Source organism: Engystomops pustulosus, chromosome 2 (genome assembly GCF_040894005.1).
Source record: "Engystomops pustulosus chromosome 2, aEngPut4.maternal, whole genome shotgun sequence".
Taxonomy (NCBI): Eukaryota; Metazoa; Chordata; class Amphibia; order Anura; family Leptodactylidae; genus Engystomops; species Engystomops pustulosus.
Window position 1 is genome coordinate 174024331 of NC_092412.1, and position 26491 is coordinate 174050821.

Consider the following 26491-nt stretch of genomic DNA (forward strand, 5'->3'; position numbering starts at 1 on the left):
AGGCTGCATTCAGACATGTGCCTTGAATTTAAACAAAATAAGACACCAGGTGTTCATTACCGATCGCACACGTTTCACTGGAAATGCATATGCAATCAAACCAAGGCCCATCATAGTGCCATTTGTGAACATGCCCCAAATAATGTCCTCACACAGTTGCCGCCCCCCCAGTAATGTCCTCACACAGTTGCCGCCCCCCCAGTAATGTCCTCACACAGTTGCCGCCCCCCCAGTAATGTCCTCACACAGTTGCCGCCCCCCCAGTAATGTCCTCACACAGTAGCCGCCCCCCCAGTAATATCCTCACACAGTTGCCGCCCCCCCAGTAATGTCCTCACACAGTTGCGGCCCCTACAGTAATGTCTTCACACAGTTGCCGCCCCCCCAGTAATGTCCTCACACAGTTGCCGCCCCCCCAGTAATGTCCTCACACGGTTGCCGCCCCCCCAGTAATGTCCTCACACGGTTGCCGCCCCCCCAGTAATGTCCTCACACGGTTGCCACCCCCCAGTAATGTCCTCACACGTTGCCACCCCCCCAGTAATGTCCTCACACAGTTGCCCCCCGAGTAATGTCCTCACACAGTTGCCCCCCACTAATGTCCTCATACAGTTGCCCCCCCACTAATGTCCTCACACAGTTATCCCAGTAATGAGCCCAGGCAGCCCCCAGTAATGTGCCTACACAGTTATTCCATATGTTCTCCCCCTTCCCTTAGCTCCTATAAGGTTTTCCCCTTACATCACTGGCGAGGTAGTGGAGCTGTGTACACTGCCTTCCCCTCCAGATCATGTGATCACATGACATCATCACAGGTCCTGTAGCCTCCGGGTAGTAATATTCTCCAGGAGGCTAGGTCCTGCAGGGGAATCCCTGCAGTGTGCTAAAAGAGGTTTGCCCATGAAAGAAAATAATCAAATTTCAATCCCCTAGTGATTGTCAGCATTGCTGTGCCTCCCTCCAACTATCCTGGATAAAGACCTCATCTGTCTGTAGCTTGTAGCTTTACGGTGTGTGTGAGCTCATCTTGGAATGCAAGGGTGGGGGCTGGAGGCAGAGAGGAGCGCAGTGTAGAATCTGAGACAAGAACAATGGGGGTCATTACTAAGGGCCCGAATTGCGTTTTTCCGGCTGGTTACCCAAATTTTTCCATTTTGCGCAGATATTCCCTGAATTCACCTGGGTTTTTGGCGCACGCGATCAGATTGTGGCGTACCGGCGCCGGCGTGCACGCGACGGAAATGGGGGGGGCGTGGCAGTATGAAAACCCAACGGATTCGGAAAAACTGCTGCATTTTTTAAAAAAAAAGTGTCGCTTGACACGTGCTTACCTGCACCCAGCGTAGCTTGGTGAAATTCAGTGCACTCCGACGAAATTCAGCGCAGCAGCGACACCTGGTGGACATCGGGGGAACTACCTTAGTGAATCGTCGGAAGACCCGAATCCTCCACACAGATCCGCTGGATCGCGAATGCACCGGGTAAGTAAATCTACCCCAATATGTCCTTCCCAATTCTAGACTTCTGATTTAAGGTTGGACCCGGGCCAACCAAAACTGTTTACTCTTTACTGCCTACAGAAAAGAATCCCTGTGTCCACCCATTCCCCTAATAATCTTGGTTGCTCTCCTCTGCAACCACAACAGTTCTACTATGTCCTTTTTATACACTGGCACCTTAAAACTGTAAAATATTCCATATTGGGTCTGACCAGTGATTTGTATAAGGGCAAAACTATGTCCCTATCATGAGAATCTATTCCTCTCTTGATACACCCAATAATTTTATTTGCTTCATTAGCCAAAATTAAGTTTATGATCCACCAATACAGTCCAGTCTTTTTCAGCTGCAGTTTTACAAATTGATTGTTTAGAACATAATTGTACTTTTTGTTTCCATGACCCAAGTGCATAACCTTACATTTATATACATTAAAAGTTATCAACCATTTCTCCACCCATTCCCCTAGCCTTGGTATTAATTATTTTACACAGCTTAATATCATCTACAAATATTGAAACTTGACTGTAACCCCTCTTTAAGGTCATTTTTCCCCAGACTCCCCTGTCCTACACCAGACTCTCTTGTCCTCCTCCTCTATACTCCTCAGTCCTCCTCCTGCAGACTCCCCTGTCCTCCTCCTCCAGACTACTCTGTCCTCCTTCAGCAGACTCCTCCATGTTCCTCCAAACTCCTCCATCCTCTTCTTGCAGACTCCCTTGTCCTCCTCCACCAGACTCCTCTCTCTTTCTCTAGACCCCTCTATCTTACTCCCTCCAGACTCATCTGAACTTCTTCTCCAGACCACCCTTTTTTCAACCCCCAGACTCCTCTTTCCACTCTCCAGGCCTCTCTTTCCCTTTCCAGGCTTCTTTGTCATCCTTTAGGCCTCTTTGTCCTCCCTTCAGCAGCCCCTGTTGTCCCTTCAAGTTCCTCTGTTCTCTTCCAGACCCCTCTGTCCTCTTCCAGGCCCCTCAGTGCTCTACTTACCTCTGATAAGTAGGGCGTAAAGTCAGTGCGACATGAGCCTCGGAAGTGTCCCGCTCAATTCACACTGTGACCGTCAATGGCACAATGGCATCTTACAGATGCCGATAACATTAATCGCATTTAGTACAGTATTAGTACATAAGTGGCCGGTGTCATTCACATCGTGTACTATTAGTTGAACTGGCAAGATTCTTTGATCCTCCGCCGGGCCAGTCCAACCATGTATATAATGTATATCAAAGTAGTTGTGGACACTCAATCTAGGACATAGTGATCACCTTTTTTTTAAAAAAAAAGGCCTAAGGGTATCATATAGGCTCTCCAATAATTACTATTTGGTAAGGGTCAGTTAACTAATTCATGTATGCCACTTTTTAAAAATGCATTTTTTTTCTTTCAGTGTCAATATGTAAAGGTCTAAAGTAGTAAAAATAGAGCATGGATAAAGGTTTGAAACCGGTGTTGGAAAATACTTTGTTTCGCCACATGGAATTTTGTAAGGAATAGTTTAGGCAGGCCTTTGAGAGTGTTGTTTATTTCCTCATAATGGAAAAAATAAGTAGAAGGTTGCAGTGGCACATGTAGTCCAAAGATAATAAATCAGTCATTTGACTTATGTCAAAAAAGTTCTCTATATAAGCATGCTGATGCTATGACACTAGAGACTGCTGACAACCACTGTACATATGCAATATATGTCAAAAATGTGATAAGGGGATTTGATAGTTTGGATTTCAGAACAGCAGAGAAAGATTCATCGGAATATGTTCAAAATGGGATCAGCGTGGTTACCATTGCTCTGTTAAGAGGTGCCAACATGAATGAAGATTGCTGTGAAACTTCAGCTGTAGTCAGTAACAGATATAAAAGCAGCAGGGTCTTGAGAAAATACAATTAGATTTGAAAAATACTTTTAAAATCAGAAAGATTATAACCGAGTTGTTGCTACCAAGTAACCAAAAGCTCCCCATTGTATTCAGACATTTTAATAGGACCTTATTGCATGAGAATAACTGGCAGTACAGTTAAGGGCTGGAGACAAGGAGGAGCCACATAGAAGTTAAAAGTGAAGGTTGTAATTGGCAGGAGTCTGAGGAAAACTTCCATTTTCATCCCAGGTCTCAAATTCCATAAACACCTCATAGAAACATATGGGGAAAGAGTGAGTGTGGCAGAGGAAAGGAGAAAAAAGAAGTACAGCAAAGTAATTTTTTTTTTCACTAAACAAGAAGGGTTCAGGGAAGAAGAAACTATTTGGTGACCTGAGAAAGCCACATACATTTTTGGACTTAAAGGAACTACTGTACACTATTAAAAGCAAACTGGATAAAGAAAGATTTAGATATAAACTCTGGAACCCATCTGAAGAATCCTCTTGCCCTATAACCTTCCTGGATACTGAGCAGAAGTAATAGAAAGCACACATAAGGTAAATTATATATATTTTATATTATATATTTTTGAATTTAGTGTAATCTTATGTCAAAATACAAATAATTACTAGCTTTAAAAATTTTAATTATTCAAAATTTTCTAGTTCAAAATAATAAATACTATACTATATACTATAATAATAATTATAGTTTAAATCAACAAAAATGCTTATGGTCATAAATAGTAAATATGAAGAACAATACACTGAGGAATGCTTGCTAACTGTAGTTATGCATACTAACTCTAGTTATTTTATTTTTAAAATACAAGTTTAGTATATTTTACTGATCCATATATTACTGATCCAGAAGGTCAGGTGACATTATTTGTGCATTTTACATATGTTAAAGCTCTGTAGGAAATATGCAGTATGCCTATTACTTAAAAGCACTACACAGTCTCAGACTAAAGCAATGTAAAATGGATCAAGTAAAGCTTTTAACTTTTTTTCTTCTTTCTAAGGTTTTCACTATGAAGATACTTGCCATCATTCTTTTGGTGTCCTTCTGTGATGTCTCATGGTCACAGTATTACGAATATGATTCCCATTGGTGGATTGCTCATTTGCGCAGTCAGCAGTATGACTATGGTCCCTCCTATGATTATGATCCAGATCCCCCAAGGCCATCAGTCAGTGACTGTCCCCAAGAGTGTGAATGCCCCCCAAATTATCCAACTGCTATGTATTGTGATGGACGCAATCTGAAATATTTACCATATGTTCCTTCTCGCATTAAATATGCCTATTTCCAAGAAAACCAGATTACGGCTATTCCAGATGGTGCGTTTGACAATGCCACAGGTCTAGTGTGGCTGGCTCTGCATGGAAACCAGATTTTAAGTGATAAAGTTGGCAGAAGGATTTTCTCAAAACTTCGGGGTCTAGAGAGACTTTATATGCAAAACAATAATTTGACCCGTATTCCTAGTGGTCTGCCTCGCTCGCTCCGTGAACTACACCTGTCTTCTAATCAGATAAACAGAGTTCCTGCTAATGCCTTGGAAGGGTTGGAAAATCTAACTGCTCTGTATCTTCATGAAAACCAGATTCAAGAAGTGGGACACTCACTCAGAGGTCTGAAGTCTTTGGTGCACCTGGACCTCAGCAACAATCAGCTTCGTAGACTACCGGATTCACTTCCAGACTCCATTGAGCAAATTTATTTAGAATATAATCAACTGAGCTCTGTGCCATCTGATTACTTCAAAGCTTACCCAAATTTACAATATGTTAGAATCTCACATAACAGGCTTACCAGCGATGGATTCTCTGGAACCACATTCAATACAAGCAGTCTTGTGGAACTAGACCTATCTTATAATCAACTTCATCGTATCCCACCAGTTAGCACCAACTTGCAACACCTGTACTTGCAAGGCAACCAGATTGCAGGTGAGAGAAAGCTAAATACACACAAACATTCAGATCTATAATTTGCTTTAAAAAGTTTAATAGTTTAATTCTAAATTAGGGTGGGGGGTCTGGGATGGGGGCGGATTGTGGTAATGACACCTTCAAAATTGATACAGGAATCCATGTCACTAAACTTACAATCACACAAAAGAAAGAGATAAATTTCTCATAGCACTGCCTGTTTGCCATGCAGTAAATTAGTCATCAGCATCCCAGATTTGCTTTCCTGGCAAATTACAGGCGGTCCCCTACTTAAGAACACTCGACTTACATACGACCCCTAGTTACAAACGGACCTCTGGATATTGGTAATTTATTGTAGTCCTAGGCTACAATGATCAGCTGTAACAGTTATCAAAGGTGTCTGTAATGAAGCTTTAGTGTTAATCCTGATTCTTATGACAACCCAACATTTTTAAAATCCAATTGTCACAGAGACCAAAAAAGTTCTGGCTGGGATTACAATGATAAAATATACAGTTCCGACTTACATACAAATTCAACTTAAGAACAAACCTACAGACCCTATCTTGTATGTAACCCGGGGACTGCCTGTAATGGCAAACTTGGGGCCTCTAATGAAAGGCCTAGGCTCCTCTAACTTGTGAACGTAATATAAGTGGGACCTACTAAGGGTGAACAGTGATCCTACCACCTCTCAATATGTTCATTTTTTTTACTATGGTTGAGAGTTTGTAGCGTTTTTTTTAAGAATATATGGCTTTCACTGATTTAAGGAGTTGTGAGGCAATCAATGTTAATGCAGATACTCTGAAAATACTATCAATGGATCACTATGATGCTACTGTTAAATATGCAACAAAACCTGTGTGCATTTCTTGCAGCTGAAGTACTTATAATGATGTCAGTACTAGTAAAAAATAGCATCTACATGTAGATGCAATATACTAGTGGATCGGAAGAGCCTGCAATGATATCAAGACAATTTGATCATCTACTTCCTCGAAGGTCCTCCAACCCATAAGAAAGATTTTTTGAAGCACCTCCACGTATAAAAACAAACCAGTTTTTATTACATAGTAATATAATAACCTACTAAAAACTGGATTGAATTCATATGTGGATGTGCTACAGTAAATGTTTCCCAATGTTGAGGACGTGGTGAGATTCTGAACAAGTGTAGGTTATGTAGTCCCAACCTAAATGCTTCACATGCAAGATTACATTTCAGGATTTGGAGCCATACCTCTGTTTTTATTGACATAAGGTGCAGTTCATATTAGAAGGAGAGGGCATCTGGGTGCATGCTGTGTGAGAAGAAAGGGGACATAATGGAGCATTTCCACATTAGATCTCCTGCACTCTGCTGTTGCATTCCAAATGTAGGATCCCCAACAGTCCCCAAATAAAGAATCCAGCTCCTTCTGTCCATATATAGAATCCCACACTCAGCTCCCTCCAGTTACTTGTGGATCTGTTGTTGTTGGGACACAGACTTCAGAGGAACTTGAGTAACACCAAATGCTGGAAATATGGGCATTAATCCATTACTTAGAAATACAATTAGGGGTGTTAACATTAAAAGTAGCCTGATAGCAGATTGTGCAATATGTGCTTTAAGGGAATGATTGACAGGTCTTTTCCTATATGTGTATAGTAAAATACTTATCAATGACGCAGAGCTGGGCAAAAAGAAGCTGTTGGGATGCCAAACTCAGACTCTTCAAGTGAACACATAGGGGGTCATTTACTAAGGGCCTGATTTGCGTTTCCTGACGTGTTACCCGAATATTTCCGATTTGCGCCGATTTCCCCTGAATTGCCCCGGGATTTTGGCGCACGGGATCGGATTGTGGCACATCGGTGCTGGCATGCACGCAACGGAAATCGGGGGGCGTGGCCGAATGAAAACCCGACGGATTCGGAAAAACCGCCGCATTTAAAAAAATAAATAAATCTGTCGCGGAGCTTGCACTTACCTTCACTCAGCTCGGCTCGGTGTACCAGTGCGTTCCGATGCTTTTCAGCGCAGCAGCGCCACCTGGTGGACGGCGGAAGAACTACCTTAATGAATCCCGGCCGGACCCGAATCCAGCGCAGAGAACGTGCCGCTGGATCGCGAATGCACCGGGTAAGTAAATCTGCCCCATAGAGAACATTCCAATGGAGAAGAGTCTACACGATAGCATACTTCAGCTTCTCTCTTTAAAGCCCAGCATGATGGAGGAGTAGATCTGTATTTCATTCTGCCCATGGCCAGAGGACCATGAATCTACTGCCAGGTTTCTGAAGAGGTTACAACCTCTTCTCATCCAATGAGGCTATAATCTAGAATAGATTTTTTTGGCTAGGTGGATGGGGGATTGCATTTTTTCTTGTTAGGCTTGTGCCAGTACTGCTTCCATAAATACATAGTAATGTACAAACTTTGGGTTAATTCAAAAGTAAGGTTTCTGGGAAATTGAATAAAAGAAGTTCAGCTATGGGAGAAAAATACTAATGAACACACTGCAAATATAAAATGATGCGTGGGAACAGGTTTTTACATTATTTTTGCTAAATGTTTTTGGCTCTGAGAAAAAAAAAGTCTATGGTGGGGGCGGGGATTAACTAAAAACAGTGCACTGCATTGTGAACTGTATTCCATATTTACACTGACTATTGATTTGCAAAAGGGCACAACTATGTTCTCATCTATGAGAATCCTAATTAATCTCATAATTTTATTTGCCTTGCCATGAGCTGCCTTACACTGGTTTCTAAAAACTAATACCTTCATCTGGGTGGTAACCGATCGCTTCTCCGAGATGTCCCACTTAGTTCCTCTGCCAGGCCTGCCAACGGCTCCACGTCTTGCCAGCCTGTTCTTCTAGCACATCTTCTGGCTTCATGGACTTCCTTTGCACATTGTCTCGGACTTCTTATCTGCTTACCATCCTCAGTCCAATGGACAAGTTTTGAGGGTTAATCAGACCCTGGGCTGCTATCTCCGTCATTTTGTCTCCACGTGACAGGACGACTGGTCCACTCTGCTCCCATGGGCAGAATTATCCTACAACTCCCTGGACTCTGAGCCGGTTCCGCCCCTTTCTTTGTTGTGTATGTGAGACATCCACCCCTACCTCTCTCCGTATCTGCCGAGGTTCCTGCTGTGGAAGACCTTACATCCATCTGGGAACAGACTCGTCAGTCTCTGCTGCAAAACTCAGGCTTATCCCATCTTCTCTCCAGGAGATAAAGTGTCGCTGTCCTCCAGGTATGTTCGATTGAAGATCCCCAGTTACAAACTAGGTCCACGTTTCCTAGGACCGTTTGAGGTGTTACAGCGCATTAATCCAGTGGCATATAGACTCAGCCTTCCTCGCACCATTCGCATCCCGAATTCTTTTCAGGTCTCCCTGCTGAAGCCTGTCATCCTGAATAGATTCTCCCAGCAAGTACTTCCTCCTGCTCCTGAGGCTGATGCTACTGATATCTTCGAGGTAAAAGAGGTCCTTGATATGATGACGGTCAGAAGGAGACAATTCTATCTTGTCGACTGGAGGGGGTTTGGCCCAGAGGAGAGTTCTTGGGAACCCGAGGAGAACATCCTGGATTGTGCTCTTCTACACAGGTTCCTCCAGTCCAAGAAGAGGGGGAGGCCGAAGGTGGGGGTACTGTCACAGGTCCTCCTGCGACCCATCGCCAGGGTCGTAGGCGCACCCGTGCCCCTCTCTGCTGCCCCAGTCCCCCGGCGAGTATCTTACCTTGCTGCGATCCAGCACTGACGCCGGCAGCGCGGCACACGCGTCCCTGCCTCTGTGGGCATGCATTCAGTAAATTTAAAGTACCAGCACGCCATTAATTGGCGCTGGCCATTTTTTAGAAAAAGAACTTAAGCCTGCCTCTTCCTCCACTTCCTGCCGGATCTTTGTGCCTCACAGCTTTAGAGAAAGCTTCCTAACGATTACCCTGCATCCCAGTGTGTTCCTGTTCCTGAGTCCTGTGTTGTCGTGTTCCTGTGTTACCAGTGTTCCTCTGTGTTGCTGTGTTCCTGCGTTGCTGTGTTCCTGTGTTCCCATTTGCCTGGACCTCCTGTTGCTGACCGCAGATTGGACTTGACCCCACATCTCTGCCTCCTGCCCTGACCCTGTGCCTGGACCCGACCACGAGACTGTCTTCCATTAAGGTACCTCGACCTCAGCTGCCACCGCAAGCTAGTCACACCTGTGGAACGACCTGGTGGTACCCTGCCGCAGCAAGTCCATCCCGCTTTGCGGTGGGCTCTGGTGAAGACAGGTACCACTTAGACTCGGCTAGCACCACCAGTGGATCCACACATCCCGAATCCTGACAGCCTACTCCTGTACATAGCCCCCTCATATTTGGTTGTGCCAATAACAACTTAACTTATGGTATATAAAACTACAGAAAACACAGGAAAAAAATCCTACTTGTTACATCCAGTGACTGCAGGTGACGTGTCCTCTATCTTCTCCATTAGGTCCTGCCCCTCCTTTTCGGCCATGTTTCCTTTCTGTGGAGTTCACCACACAGACATCTTATGTTCTTCATTGTCCCGACATCTTGGTTCTGAGGTTGCGTTCACATGTTGAAGTTAAAATTGCATCAATCAGTTTTAAAGTGGTTTTAGGTTTATTTTTTTTACAGGTTTCCCCTTTAACCCATTAACGGTATAAGGAGTGTATGAAGAGGGCTCACGGGCTGAATGAAGCTAGATAGCATCTAAAACATCCAATAATTGACCCTGACACTATAGGGGACGGCATGCAGAGGCAGCGGCAGCAGTGGCAGGCTAGAGAGTGGCATGGCGACATACCCTAAATGGACTCAGGCTTCAAACCAATGGGTGGCAGAGAGGAACCAACTTTGATGTGGAATCCATGAAAACAACCCAAATTTCGGCCTGACACACCTCGTTTGATAAAGGGACGATGTATGGAGGCAGCTATATGGACAACTTTTGGAGGTAGCAATGGAGACAACGTGTGGAGGCTGCTATGGAGACAATTCAATTTGGATAGTGCCTGTATGTGGCAGTCCAAAAAAGTTTTCAAACCAGAGGAGCAGGTAGGTGGCCCTCCATAAAAATGGAATAGATTGAGTGCCTGTATGTGGCAGTCCAAAAAAGTTTTCAAACCAGAGGAGCAGGTAGGTGGCCCTCCATAAAAATGGAATAGATTGAGTGCCTGTATGTGGCAGTCCAAAAAAGTTTTCAAACCAGAGGAGCAGGTAGGTGGCCCTCCATAAAAATGGAATAGATTGAGTGCCTGTATGTGGCAGTCCAAAAAAGTTTTCAAACCAGAGGAGCAGGTAGGTGGCCCTCCATAAAAATGGAATAGATTGAGTGCCTGTATGTGGCAGTCCAAAAAAGTTTTCAAACCAGAGGAGCAGGTAGGTGGCCCTCCATAAAAATGGAATAGATTGAGTGCCTGTATGTGGCAGTCCAAAAAAGTTTTCAAACCAGAGGAGCAGGTAGGTGGCCCTCCAGAAAAATTGAATAGATTGAGTGCCTGTATGTGGCACTCCCAAAAATTGTTTAAAACAGAGGACCGGGTCGGTGGCCCTCCATAAAAATTAAATGCATAAAGTACTATAGCTAGAGCCAGTGGGCCCTGTAAAAAAATAGCCAGTTTCCTCTGCTTTACTGTACAAAGAGGAGGAGAAGGAGGAAAATGAGGAGGAGGAGGAGTGGATAAATTATTCAGGTTGAGCTTCCTTCACCTGGTGGAGATTGGAAATTAGGAGAAATCCAGGCTTTATTCATCTTGATAAGCGTCAGCCTGTCAGCGCTGTCAGTCGACAGGCGTGTACGCTTATCGGTGATGATGCCACCAGCTGCACTGAAAACCCGCTCGGACAAGACGCTAGCGGCAGGGCAGGCAAGAACCTCCAAGGCGTACAGCGCCAGTTCGTGCCACATGTCCAGCTTTGAAACCCAGTAGTTGTAGGGAGCTGTGTGATCATTTAGGACGATGGTATGGTCAGCTACGCACTCCCTCACCATCTTTCTGTAAAGATCAGCCCTACTCTGCCGAGACTGGGGACAGGTGACAGTGTCTTGCTGGGGTGACATAAAGCTGGCAAAAGCCTTGTAAAGCGTACCCTTGCCAGTGCTGGACAAGCTGCCTGCTCGCCTACTCTCCCTCGCTACTTGTCCCGCAGAACTACGCACTCTGCCGCTAGCGCTGTCAGAAGGGAAATACTGTTTCAGCTTGTGCACCAGGGCCTGCTGGTATTCATGCATTCTCACACTCCTTTCCTCTCCAGGGATGAGAGTGGAAAGATTTTGCTTGTACCGTGGGTCCAGGAGAGTGAACACCCAGTAATCGGTGCTGGAATAAATTCTTTGAACGCGAGGGTCACGGGATAGGCAGCCTAGCATGAAATCTGCCATATGCGCCAGAGTACCAACGCGTAAGAATTCACTCCCCTCACTGGCCTGACTGTCCATTTCCTCCTCCTCCAACTCCTCCAACTCCTCTTCTTCTGCCCATACACGCTCAACAGTGAAGGACTCAACAATGGTCCCCTCTTGTGTCTCGCCAACATTCTCCTCCTCTTCCTCCTCATCCTCCTCCACCTCCTCCGATATGCGCTGAGAAACAGACCTAAGGGTGCTTTGGCTATCAACAAGGGAATCTTCTTCCCCCGTCTCTTGTGAGGAGCGCAAAGCTTCCGACTTCATGCTGACCAGAGAGTTTTTCAACAGGCCAAGCAGCGGGATGGTGAGGCTGATGATGGCGGCATCGCCACTGACCATCTGTGTTGACTCCTCAAAGTTACTCAGCACCTGACAGATATCAGACATCCACGTCCACTCCTCATTGTAGACTTGAGGAAGCTGACTGACCTGACTACCAGTTCTGGTGGAAGTTGACATCTGGCAGTCTACAATCGCTCGGCGCTGCTGGTAAACTCTGGATAACATGGTCAGTGTTGAATTCCACCTCGTGGGCACGTCGCACAACAGTCGGTGAGCGGGCAGTTGGAGGCGGCGCTGCGCTGCCCTGAGAGTGGCAGCATCTGTGCTGGACTTCCTGAAATGGGCACAGATGCGGCGCACCTTCGTGAGCAAATCAGACAGATTGGGGTATGTCTTGAGGAAACGCTGAACTATCAGATTTAACACATGGGCCAGGCATGGCACATGTGTCAGTCTGCCGAGTTTCAAAGCCGCCACCAGGTTACGGCCGTTGTCACACACAACCATGCCTGGCTTCAGGTTCAGCGGTGCCAGCCACAGATCAGTCTGCGCCGTGATGCCCTGTAATAGTTCTTGGGCGGTGTGCCTTTTATCGCCTAGGCTCAGCAGTTTCAGCACCGCCTGCTGTCGCTTAGCGACGGCATTGCTGCTGTGCCTAGAGCTACCGACTGATGGCGCCATGCCCACGGATGGTAGTTCGGAGGAGGAGGTGGAGGAGGGGTGGGAGGAGGAGGAGGCATAGTAGGCCTGAAACACCTGGACCGAGGTAGGCCCCGCAATCCTCGGCGTCGGCAGTATATGACCAGCCGCAGGGTCAGACTCGGTCCCAGCCTCCACCAAGTTAACCCAATGTGCCGTCAGCGATATATAGTGGCCCTGCCCGGCAGCACTCGTCCACGTGTCCGTGGTCAGGCGGACCTTGTCAGAAACGGCGTTGGTCAGGGCACGGATTATGTTGTCTGACACGTGCTGGTGCAGGGCTGGGACGGCACATCGGGAAAAGTAGTGGCGGCTGGGGACCGAATACCGAGGGGCGGCCGCCGCCATGAGGCTGCGAAAGGCCTCGGTCTCTACTAGCCTATAGGGCAGCATCTCCAGGCTTAGCAATCTGGAGATGTGCACATTAAGGGCTTGGGCGTGCGGGTGGGTTGCACTATATTTGCGTTTCCGCTCCAGCGTCTGGGGTATGGAGAGCTGAACGCTGGTGGATGCTGTGGAGGATCGTGGAGGCGACGATGGGGTTTTTCATAGTTTCATAGTTTCTACAGTTGAAAAAAGACACTTGTCCATCAAGTTCAACCAAGGAAGGGAAGGGATTGGATGAGGAAGGGATTTAGGGGAAACAATCCTATATAGCATAACATTCAATGTTATTTAGCTGTAAAAAGGCATCTAGACCCTTCTTAATGCTCTCTGCTGTCCCTGCTGTGACCAGCGCCTTAGGCAGGCTATTCCACAGATTGACAATTCTCATAGTAAAAAAGCCCTGTCGCCTCCGGTGATTAAACCTTGTTTTCTCCAGACGGAGACAGTGCCCCCTCGTCTTTTGATTTGATCTAATCTGAAACAACTTACCACCATATTTTTTGTATGGACCATTCATATATTTAAATAAATTAATCATGTCCCCTCGTAGTCGTCTCTTTTCCAGACTAAATAAATCTAGTTGTTTTAATCTTTCCTCATAACTAAGACCCTCCATACCCCTTATCATTTTTGTGGCTCTACGTTGAACCCTCTCCAGCTCCAGGGCATCCTTTTTATGGACCGGTGCCCAGAACTGGACAGCATATTCCAGGTGTGGCCGAACCAGTGCCTTGTATAGTGGTAATATTACATCCCTATCACGAGAGTCCATACCACTTTTGATACATGACAAGATCCTACTGGCTTTAGAAGCAGCTGATTGACATTGCATGCTGTTATTCAATTTATGATCTACTAGTACCCCCAGGTCCTTCTCAACAAGGGACTCTCCCAGATTTACTCCCCCAAGGACATATTTTGCCTTTGGATTATTGGCCCCCAGGTGCATAACCTTACATTTATCCACATTAAACCTCATTTGCCAAGTGGATGACCAAACATTCAGTTTGTCCAAGTCACCCTGCAGCCTATGAACATCCTCCATAGACTGTATTACACTACACAGTTTGGTGTCATCTGCAAAAACAGATACAGTGCTATTAATTCCTACCTCTATATCATTAATAAATATATTAAATAGTAGTGGGCCAAGCACAGAACCCTGGGGTACACCACTCATAACTGGTGACCATTCAGAGTATGAATCATTGACCACAACTCTCTGGATACGATCCTTCAGCCAGTTTTCAATCCAATTGCAAATGATTTCTGCCAAACCAATAGCCCTAATTTTACCCATCAGGCGTCTATGCGGGACAGTGTCAAATGCCTTTGCAAAGTCCAAGAACACAATATCCACAGCTGCTCCTCCATCCAGGCATCTGCTCACCTCTTCATAAAAGCAGATAAGGTTAGTTTGACAACTTCTATTCTTAGTAAACCCATGCTGGCTGTCACTTATTATACTATTTGATGTCACATACTCCAGTATGTAGTCTTTTACTAACCCTTCCAATACTTTCCCCACAATGGAAGTTAAGCTTACAGGCCTGTAATTGCCAGGCGAAGTTCTAGAGCCCTTTTTATATATTGGCACCACATTTGCCTTGCGCCAGTCACTTGGCACCACAGCAGACATTACGGAATCCCTGAAGATTTTAGACAGTGGTACAGCAATAACAGAACTGAGTTCTTTAAGAACTCTGGGGTGTAACCCATCTGGTCCAGGAGCTTTGTACACATTGGTTTTATTGAGCTTAGATTGGATAATGTCTACATTTAGCCAGTCTAGTATATTACAGGGTGCATGACCTGCACTGGCACCACCCAAGTCAGAAGTTCTCTCTTCTATTGTATAAACGGAGCTAAAAAACCTATTAAGTAACTCCGCCTTCTCTTGGTCTCCAGTCACCGATGCCCCATTTTCAGAATAAAGGGGTCCAACCTGTTCTGACCCATTTTTTTTTGCATTGATATACCTAAAAAATTTCTTGGGATTTGTTTTGCTATCTTTAGCTACCTGTCTTTCATTTTGTATTTTGGCTGTTTTGATTTCTTTTTTACAGATTTTGGTAAGTTTTTTGTAAGTATTGAAAGCCTCAGGTGACCCGTCAGATTTATATTTTTTAAATGCCCTCTTTTTCTCATTAATTGCCCTTTTAACTGTAGCTGTAAGCCACGCGGGGTGTAATCTAGCCCGTCTATACTTGTTGCCTATTGGAATAAATTTAGAAGTATAAAAACCCAGGATAGATTTGAATTTTTCCCATTTAACATTAGTATCACCATGTGACAGTATCTGATCCCAGTCTATATCCTGTATTGCAGCCCTGAATTTTTGGAAATTAGCCCTCTTAAAATTCAAAGTTTTCGATTTTCCCACCTGCTTCTGCTTTTTAAAGTTTAAGAGGAAAATAATTATATTATGATCGCTGTTCCCAAGGGGTTCCTTGATACTGACATTTTGGACAATCTCCTCATTGTTAGAAATCACAAGGTCCAACAATGCGTCACCTCTTGTGGGATCTTCTACAAGCTGCACCATAAAATTATCCTGCAGAAAGTTGATAAAATGTCTCCCCTTCATAGATGAAGACGAGCCCTGACCCCAATTTATATTTGGAAAGTTAAAGTCTCCCATTATCACTACGGTCCCCTCCTGTACAGCCCGCTCCATCTGTTTATATAGGTGACCCTCTATTTCCTCAGTGATGTTAGGGGGTCTATAAATTACACCAAAAATAGTTTTTTCAAAGCTCTCTTGGCTTTGAATTTCAACCCACAAAGTTTCAGCCTTCTCACACTCTTCTGACACCACAGACTCATTCACAATCGCTTTTAAGTCTCTTCTGACATACAGACATACACCACCTCCCCTCCTATTTGCCCTGTCTTTCCGAAAGAGTGTAAAACCTTGAATATTAACAACCCAATCATGCGATGCATCAAGCCATGTCTCTACTACACCAACAACATCTAACTGTTCCTCTAATATCAGAGCCTCAAGCTCGCCCATTTTGCCTGTGATACTTCTGGCATTTGTGAACATACAATTTAATTTTCCACAGTTACTTATCTGATTTAAAGTAATTTTACTGGCACATATATCCTCACCACTGTTCTGCAACTTGTTGATCTCCTTATCCACCGCCTTGGTCCCACATACACCGCCCACCTCACCACCCACCAACATAACCTGCCCCCTCTCTGACCTGTCTACCCCATCAGTGTCTTCCTTTTCCTCCTCCCCCGTTCCTAGTTTAAAAACTCCGCCACCCCTGCTAGGATCTTCTCCCCCAGCACAGCAGCCCCCCTTCCACTTAGGTGCAAGTTATCTGCAGAAAACAGCTTGTACCCCAGTGAAAAGTCAGCCCAATGCTCTAGGAACCCAAATCCCTCTGCTCTACACCAGGATCTGAGCCATGCATTTAACTCCCTGAGCTCCCGCTGTCTGCTCTGTGTAGCGCATGGCACAGGTAGGATTCCGGAGAATACTACCTTGGAGGTCCTTTCCTTAAGCTTTGAACCTAGTTCTTTAAAATTATTCTTCAGGCTCCTCCACCTACCATCTATTCTGTCATTGGTACCAACATGGACCACGACAGCTGGGTCATCCCCAGCCCCTCCCAGTAATTTATCCACCCTTTCCACCACATGCCGAACCCTGGCACCAGGGAGACAGCAAACCATTCGGTTGAGGCGGTCTTGGCGACAAATTATTCTATCCGTCTTCCTGATTATAGAGTCCCCTACAACCACTAGCTGCCTTGGCTTGCCTGCACTCCCATCCACCCTACTACTAGCTGGTCTGCTCCCCCGGCTGTGAGGGAGAGCAGGATCCGCTAGGGCTGCCATTTCTGACACTGACGTCCTTACATCATTGCACAATTTTGCAATTTTGCTTGGATGTTCAGAGTCAGAGTTGGCCTTCCTTTTCTTTGACCCCTTCCTACTCCCTCTATTTATAGTAACCCAGCTACCCACCTGGCCCTGCTGGCTTTCCTCTCCACCCTCCACTTCTACCCCGCTTATTGCTTGCTCAGTGAGCAGCATACTCCTCTCAAGATTGTCAATTGCTCGCAGCCGTGCAATATCTTCCTCCAGATCTCTAACACGAGCTTCCAGTAGAAAAATATGGGCACATCTGTCACAGCGGTATTCACCCTGGAACTCTTGTTCCAGCAGTGTATACATGCGGCAGAGTGTGCACTGGAGCATACCACCAATCTTGCTAGCCATATCCTAGTAACAAAACTGTGATGAGTATATAAATAAAGAGATATAAAATGTAGGTTACTTACAGTTCTGTGGACTTCTCTTTTTCAAACTCCGCTTTTTTCAACTCACTTAAGTTCACTAGCCACTTAGAATCACAAGCCAAAACTGAGCGAGCTCAAAAGTGAGTTGCTAGACCTTAACTTATCAGGTGTGAACACTAATCCCTCCTCCCAATTAGCAGACCAGGCAAAGAAAGGAAAAAAAAATCTATTTAAATTGTGACACTAAGAAAAGTGCTATTACCTATATACTCAGTCCACAATCACCCAAACAACAGATTCACTCTTAACACACACAAAACTCCGCTTTTTTCAACTCACTTAAGTTCACTAGCCACTTAGAATCACAAGCCAAAACTTTTTTCATATTTAACTGCTGCAAATCCTGAACCTAAACAGGCAATCATGAGTTAATTCAAATGGTACATAACACTCCAACAAAAGGCAACACAGCCTTTTTAACAAAGAAAAAGATTTGCAAAAATCTCCTCCCAGTTTTATTGCTTCCTTATGGATATTGTCTAGATGTGTAATGATGGTAGTCTGCCCTTTGCAATAGACATACAGAAGACCAAAAGCACCAAAAATCTTCAAACCAAATGTGTATGTACCAGGGGTGTTGCTAGGTTCAGAAAAGATCTAAGGCACAGGCCCTTTTGAATATGTACCATATTCTCAATAGTGTCCACTTCTATATACCCTAACCCACCAGTTCCAAAAAAACTGTACTTTTCATAGACAGCTATAGGAAACACAAACAAAATACCTACCTAATACATCCAGTTACTTCACACATCACGTTTTGGAGCGTTTTAAAGCATGTGTTTTCAGTCCTTTAAAAACGGACTGAAAATGCATGCTTTAAAATGCTACAAAAACGCGACGTGTGGCATCACCCTTCGGGATCACCTTGTTTCTTTCAGTCACATGTCCTCCCTGCAGAGTTTGCCACACAGACATCTGTCTCTAATAATCAGTGGCACTATATATCAGACTGTTTGGTGTTTTGCGGTTTGTGTTTGTATTCACACTGCAATCCCTGTTTAGAACCAAACAGCCCTTATTACATAGAAGTTTTCTATTACAGCTTTAAAAAAACCAGACTGGTATTTCTTACCAAAAATTCACAAGGATATTAAGAATCCGCCAGGTCGACCAATAGTCGCAGGCATAGGCTCGGTTACCGAGCCATTGTCATAGTACATCGACAGGCTGCTTAGACCAGTCCTGAAAGATATCTCTTCCTATCTAAGGGACACGAAAGATTTTTTATCTGCATTAAATGAACAGGAGTGGCATGAAGGCTCATACTTAGCATCAATTGATGTAGAGAGCCTCTATATGCGTATACCGCATAAAGAAGGCTTCTCAGCGGTGATAGAAATTATAAGTAAAGCCCAAAAAAGCGAGAACTATAGGGACTTCGTCTGCAATGCCCTTCTCTATATCCTATCCCATAACGCATTTCGGTTTGATGGGACCTGGTATATACAAACAGACGGAACTGCCATGACAAAATACTGAGCCAGGCGTATGAAAGGGTTAAGGCCAAAGACCAGAAAGAACTTCTGAGAAATAGGGATAAGAAAGAGGGAAAGATTTACCTTCTCCTTTGACTTCTCTCCCCTGGCAGATACCATAAAGAAGGCTATGAGAGATAACTGGCACCTGATAGAGAACAACATGGATCTTGCTGAGTTAGCTGAGGGGGGACCCCTTATTAGTTTCCGGAGAGGCAGATCAATCAGATCAGAACTTGTCAATAGCACCTTTAGTTCAGAGAGGAAAAGAAATTGGCTTGAGAACAACCCACTCGTAGGGAATTTTAAATGTGGTCATTGCAAATGTTGTCTGTATAACCTGAACAGCAAGGTGGTGTCATTTGGTGGCTTAGAAGTACAGGTAAAAAGCTTCATTAACTGTAAAACAAGTTATGTCGTGTACGTCCTGATCTGTGATTGTCACAGATTTTATATTGGTAAAACCATATGGAATTTATACCTGAGGGTGAGGGAACATCTAGGGTCCATAAGATCATGAGTAGGGGCTCCACAGCTGATTCAACACATCAGGGAAGAACATGGGGGCAATGTAGATTCTATCAGATTTGCAGGATTAGAAGTAATCCCACCCCCAAAAAAAGGAGGGGACAGGCAACGGCTGTTACTGCAGGTAGAAAGTAGATGGATCCTTAGATCGATTTCCATGGGTCCTGTCGGACTTAATGACAAAATCGACATGGGGTTTTTTTTATGAGACCCCAAAAAATAGTGTATTATTTCTTGGTCTGTATAGGTGTACACACAACAAGATAAAGATCTAAAGTATCGAATTAGATCAAATTTATGTGCATTATCAAGATATTTGATGGCTTACACTGTGTTGTACTTGAAATGTGACTTTTATAGGTGTTTTTTACCTTTTGTTTTTTAACATATGCTGTTTTTGTAGGAAAATGTAATGCAAAATGCGACATAGTTAGAGTTTTAAGGCAATGTGTATGGCACACCCCAACTCTTAGTACTCACTGGCTGCGTACCTCGTTTCAATGTGCGATGTGGTCTGCTCCCTGGTTTCGGACAGCGTTAAAAAATCCCCGATCTCCGTGATGTAGTGACGCCATGCCTTGTTATCTAGGTAACGAGTCACATGATCAGGAAAAAAGGGGGTGAGACAAATCGTCCGCTCACGCGACCCACCCCACGTGGGGAATCCCGGAAGGGGCGGGCCTTGGTCCGGTTCTGGACGAATAGGCGCTGCACCCACCTGGACCCACAAAACATGGAGGACACGTCACTACGTGACAGGTGAAGCGACCTAACACATAGAGGTAAGCCCAGCCATCATTAACCAATATGGGCTAAATGCCTCTCAATTGGTCTAGAGTTTAGGGTGCCATTGGCCTGTTCTGAACTGCATGGTAATGGGATACGCCCCATACAGGTGTGCTCATGTTGTCTGCTAGCATTTAAAAACCCTACGGCTTTTAATCACTTCACACTTGGGGCCGGAAGAAGCGCAGCACAGCGCGAAACGGCTGTTGCCCTCCTATGGGCGTTCAGCTCCCTCTCCCTCCGTTGCACTTGTTATGTGAGTATATGTACCTTAAACTTATTCAATAAAAGAAGAAGATATCTACATCTACAGCTTGGTGAGTGCCATCCTTGCTTTCTATACTGCATCCTGTGAGTATTGGACTTTCTGTCTCTGTTCAGAAGATTTGAGCACCACTGAAGATATATGTCTCCACACATATGGAACCCATGCACTCCCCAGCTTGACATTATATCCCTCTTTTTGTGAATAGGAGTAGTGCCGTCACCCCCTTGTACAATGAATAGACTGCATGTGACATTATGTATGTTATAATATCAGACTATCTGGTGTTTTGTGTCCTGCAGTCTGTGTTTGTATTCATACTTCAATGCCTATTTAGAACCTTACAGGTGCTTTCCATTAAACAGCCATCACTATGTGGGAGTTTCCTCTTCCTTTCACATGACAGCCAGTACTTCATCTCTCTCTTTAAATACACATCACATTGTATCACTATGCTATGACTAAGGCTACATGGACATGAACGTGTGCCCGCCCTGTGACCCTACCCTTCTCCATGGAGAAGCATGCACATGAGAAAAGATAGGACATGTGTATGGAGCGCTACGGTGCCGCTTATCGCTCCGTGCACCTATTGCTGTCTATGGGGGACGTATGGATGGCCGGAAGCTTGTAACTGTATATACGTCCTACGTACATCCATGTGAACGAATCCTAAGAGAGTTTTTTCACCCAAAAATATGCCAGTTTAGCTGCATGTATGTAGTCACTTTTTAATGTAATTAAATAAAGCATTGAAGATTTTTTTAGTCCAGTGCCGGAACTCTTTCAAATTTTCTTCAATGTTTGTTTCGTTGGTGTCCGGACAACTTGTTCCATGGCACGGACTTGAAATGTGATCAGACCCACAGCTACAAGGATCTCCAGGGGTGAGCTGTATTGGACTTTTTTTTTATAAGTATATATGCTAATTATTGCCCCTTCTGAATAATTTCTACTAAAAGGAATCTCCACTTATAATAATAATGGCCCAACAATTATTACTGCCCCCACACACTCAATAAGACCAAACACACTTAGTAATAGACCCCACAGTAATATTGCCCCGACACTAGTGTTATAACCTCTCGTACACTCAATAACAACCCCCCCCCACACACACACACTTAGTAACAGCCCCCCACACACACACACTTAGTAACAGCCCCCCACACACACACACACACTTAGTAACAAGTCCCCACACACACTTAGTAACAGCACCCCACACACTTAGTAACAGCACCCCACACACTTAGTAACAGCACCCCACACACTTAGTAACAGCACCTCACACACTTAGTAACAGCACCTCACACACTTAGTAACAGCACCTCACACACTTAGTAACAGCACCTCACACACTTAGTAACAGCACCTCACACACTTAGTAACAGCACCTCACACACTTAGTAACAGCACCTCACACACTTCGTAACACCACACAGTAATAGCCACCCGAAACTTAGTAATAGGCCCCTCCCGCAGTAATAGTGGCCCCACACATAGTTATTGGCCCCTCCCACCATGCTTAATAGCCCCTCCTCCACTTAGTAATAACACCTTCCTACACACTTATTAATATTCCCCCACACAGTAATAGTCCCCCCACACACAGTAATAGGGCCCCCATGCTTAGTAATAGCGACACACAAACTTCGTAAAAGCCCCTATCCCACATTCAAAAAGAGCCTTAGGAATGCCCCAGACCACACACACAAATGTACCTCTCCTCCTGATTTTCCTCTTTTTCTCTGTCTGCAGGACATGGCACGGTAACATCACTTCTTTGCGCCTCCTGCTCCAGGTTGCTGTAGTGAGCTTCCTGAAGCAGGAGATGTAATGTGGGGACTTCATCTCCTGCAGAGATCACAACCGTTCTGTATACAGCAGCGTGGTATCTGTAGTGGAGCACAGAGTAGTGGGGAAAGATGCTCTACAGCAGGACCAGTGTCCTGAGGTCAGGGGAGTTTTTGGGCTTAGTGCAAAAGATCCAAGGCACGTGTCCTATGTCATTTCACCTAGCGACGCCCATGCTATATACCTATATTTTATAAGTTTTATTCTTAGTTTGAATTCAAGATCATTACTCATGATCAAGGTTGACCCAAAATGATCTACTTAAACCCCTTAACGCCGAAGCCACTTTTCACCTTCCTGACACGGCCCATTTTTTCAAATCTGATGTGTCACTATAAGTGGTTATAACTTCGGAACATTTTAACACATCCAGGTGATTTTGAAATTATTTTTTCGTGACACTTTGTACTTCATGTTAGTTGAAAATTTTTGATGGTATGATTTGCATTTATTTATGAGAAAATCAGATATTTGGTGAAAATATGGAAAAAATTCTCAATTTTCGAAATTCAAAATGTTCTTTTTCCACACATAGTCATAATAGCAAAAACTTAATAACTAATATTCACTGAATGTCTACTTTATGTGGACATGGTTTTTTATGCATCCTATCATTTTTGTAGGATGTTATAGGGCTTTGAAGTTTAGGTGCGATTTTACAAAGGCCTAAATAAAAGCAAAACCCCATAAATTACCCCATTATAGAAACTACACCACTAAACATACTTAAAACAACTTTTATCAAGTTTGTTAACCCATTAATTGTTTTACAGGGGTTAAAACGTAATCAGATGCAGTTTTGAATTTTACATTTTTTGGGCTAAATGAATGAATGTTTTTCATAGAATGTACACATTCTCAGTGGGTAAAATAACAAAAGCCCTCCACAAAGTTTGATACCCAATCTCTCCCTAGTATAACAATCCCCCATATGTGGTTTTAACCTGCTGTATGGGCACACGCCAGGGCATCTAAGAGAAGTTGCGCCATTCAGAGCAGATTATTCATTTTATCAGCTATACAAACTTTATTTTTTTGCAATTTGGACATATAAGGGCTTATTTTTTGTGATATTAGATGCACTTTACAAATACTTAATTTTAGTGGGTCTGTAGCTTATTGATGAGATTTTATTAACTCTTGAATGGAGGAAAAGAAAATCGTCAATTTTGTTTTCCTTTCTTTTTGTATTTTTTGGGTCCGTTCACCGTACCATAAAAATAACATATCTTTATTCTATAGATGACTATGATTATGCTGATACCATATTTATATAGGTTTTTTTTATATATATTTTTACAACTTTACTAAAGAAAAACTAATATGGAGAAAATCTCATTTATTTTGCCATCTTTTCGGACACAACTTTTATATTTTTTTGGTTGATATGTGTTGAGTTGTTCTTTTCAACGGTACCATTTTAGCTCAACTTTTTTTAGCATTTTTTTGGAACATTTTTGTGAAGGGATTTCATGAAAAATGTCAATTTTTGGCAAGTCTTTTGGGTTTTGTTTTTAGGGCGTTCAACAAGCAGGTCCAATAATGTTACTGATTTATTGTACAGATTGTTACAGACACGGCAATACCAAATATGTGGTTTTTTTTATGATTTTGTGTATTTTGTACTTTATTTGGTATGTATAGGGAATGTTGGTGTTTAGGGGATTTTTACTATTTAATTCATTCTTTTTATTAAAAAGTGTTTTCAAGCTCTTATTCCTATAACACAGTGTAATCCATATGTATAACACTTTGTTATGTAACACACATTCAGGAACCGGTGCCAGAAGCTTGACATAATATTACCGCAAAATGCGGGAAGGCACCTCCCGCCATGCAGTACTATTACGTCACATGTCGGGAAGGGGTTAAGCAGCAAAATTCACATTCAAAATTTTGTAGTATAGCCCTGTATTTTATTTAACTGTAAAGTTTATAAAGTTTTTCCTATAGCTGCCAGAGCTGAAAATTAACATTGTTCCAACATACATTTATTACCTTATTGCAGAGTCTGTACAGTGAAACAGGAAATCCAGACTATGGACTGCAGCAGGGGTGAACCAAGACTGTCTGCTGCCCAAGACAAGCCATAGAGACCCCCCCCCCCATATTTTTAATATGTCAGGGAGTGTCCGGACCAGATCCATCATATTGGTTTGGTGTGAAAATAAAGCAATGCAAAATGCATACAGCGTGCCACCATGTAGTAGAAAATATAAGCCTTGATAAATATCACAAATATATAAAATATATGTGTGTGTATATATACACACACCATATGCAGAAATATTATATAATGAACGGCACTCCTAAATCGTGGAATAATTCAAGTGGTGTTTATTCCCAAGCCTTGAGAAAGGTGCACATCGCACTGAAACGTCATTTGTCATGGAATAAATCACACCCTCCTTTTACACCAACTATCCGGAGTGCTGCTTCATTTTTGTTGGATATGTATGCAAGTAGTGTACCTGGACTTTGAAGCCTTGTTTTGCACCCCCCACATTGGGGCTTATTCATACTGTACTGCAAAAATACTTTTTTTCTCTTTTCTATCATCTATCTAGCTATCCATATATAAGTAATATTATATGCATCTATAAATCTATCATCTATCTATAAATCTATATCATCTTTCATATCTATCTTCAATCATCAATCTACTGTATCTATCATCTGTCTATCTCCTATAAAATTCTTCTACAATCCCACATTACTGATTGTAGTTTACAAGCATTAGTACAATAAGGCAAAGTGTTGTTATTGTGCAGGGCTAAGGGAGCCTCTCACTGAATAAGACTGTTCATAAAATAGTTTTATTTTGGGGCCTAACCTTTAAGTTTTGCCAAGGGCTCCACTTTGTCTAAAACCATTGCAATTGTCAGGCACCAACTAACACATTTATTCCTGGCATGCCTGTCTGCCATTGGAGGTAATTACCATTTACACTACAAAAGGGGTCTGTAATGAACTCTAGTGGGGAATTTATAAAAATGTATAATTAACATCACAATTACGTTTATGACCAGAGAAAATCTACCAAAAAATAAGGAAAGGCCACAGCATCCAATGCAGTTTAAAGAAGGCTGTACGCCTTTATTCACATGGGCATGAAAAAAGCAGCAATGTTTCGATTCACCAGGAATCTTTTTTAAGCATACAAGTGTGCATGTGCACATACTGTATATATACACCCACTCCTTAGTGACATCATATCCTATTCTGACTTCTAACAAACAACAACTAAGCTATTCAGTACAAAAATATATATATAACAGTGAAAAGTTATGTTACATATCACCTAATATCCCAGATTAAGTCACATCTATATAAATATAAAACACACATAAAAAGAGAAAAACTACATTTTGAAAAATAAACTGGGCTAATAAAATGTAATCTCTATGGTTTTTATATATTTTTTCTGAATGATGCTACCACACTGGGCTATGAAAGAAACATGAACTTAAATATACTAAGCTGCTTGACAACATCCTGTTAGTGGTTTATTAGGTGAATTTGTGCTGACAGATACAATTTAAAGGCTTGTGAATATCAACAAACTAACATTTGTTAGAATTATTCTTTATGCCTTCAATGCCTGATATGTATGCTTTTGCATTTATCTTTTCCAGAATTTTCAATCAAAAGTTTCTGCACACATGTGGACATAACCACCTTCTCTCGACTTCAGATTTTACGCTTGGATGGAAATGAGATCCAAAGCAATAATATCCCACCAGATACTCCCTTATGTCTTCGAATTGCTGATATTATCAATATGTAATCCTCAAAGAGAACTGCACGATATAGGCTTCATCCATTTCTACCTATCTGCTCAAAAGTCTTTCATAACTGGAACTGAAGAAGGGAATACTACATCAATGGAAAGCAATTAATTGACCTCATAGATTATGGTCTAAAGAACCCTGTAACACCATTCAAGACTAATAATGCAATCTAAAGAAGCCAAAAAAGTAGAGAATATGAAAATACCTAAAAGTCGTGTTCCCATTTCAGCAAATAATATTAATGTGTGTACAATGAAAGTTTTCAATATACTTTCTGTATCAATTGCTCACAGTTTTCTAGATCTCTGCTTGCTGTCATTCTATAGAAAACCTGTTTATTTCCAGTGAACAGAAATCTGACCATGGTCACACAGGT

The 26491-nt window shown here is 43.1% G+C and overlaps 1 protein-coding gene across 1 annotated transcript; it reads left to right on the top strand.

Annotated features, from left to right (window-relative positions):
* The first annotated feature begins 3614 nt into the window (after window positions 1-3614).
* On the top strand, window positions 3615-26491 carry FMOD (fibromodulin). The gene is made up of 3 exons (XM_072137314.1): window positions 3615-3919; window positions 4387-5317; window positions 25960-26491. The coding sequence occupies exons 2-3, from the start codon at window positions 4396-4398 to the stop codon at window positions 26109-26111; spliced, it is 1074 nt and encodes a 357-aa protein (XP_071993415.1). The 5' UTR covers window positions 3615-3919; window positions 4387-4395; the 3' UTR covers window positions 26112-26491.

Bases quoted from the DNA above. Each gene is read 5' to 3' on its own strand.
- FMOD (XM_072137314.1), top strand. From the start codon at position 4,396: ATGAAGATACTTGCCATCATTCTTTTGGTGTCCTTCTGTGATGTCTCA. The intron at 5,318-25,959 runs GTGAGAGAAAGC...TATCTTTTCCAG, and splicing joins GCAAGGCAACCAGATTGCAG to AATTTTCAATCAAAAGTTTC.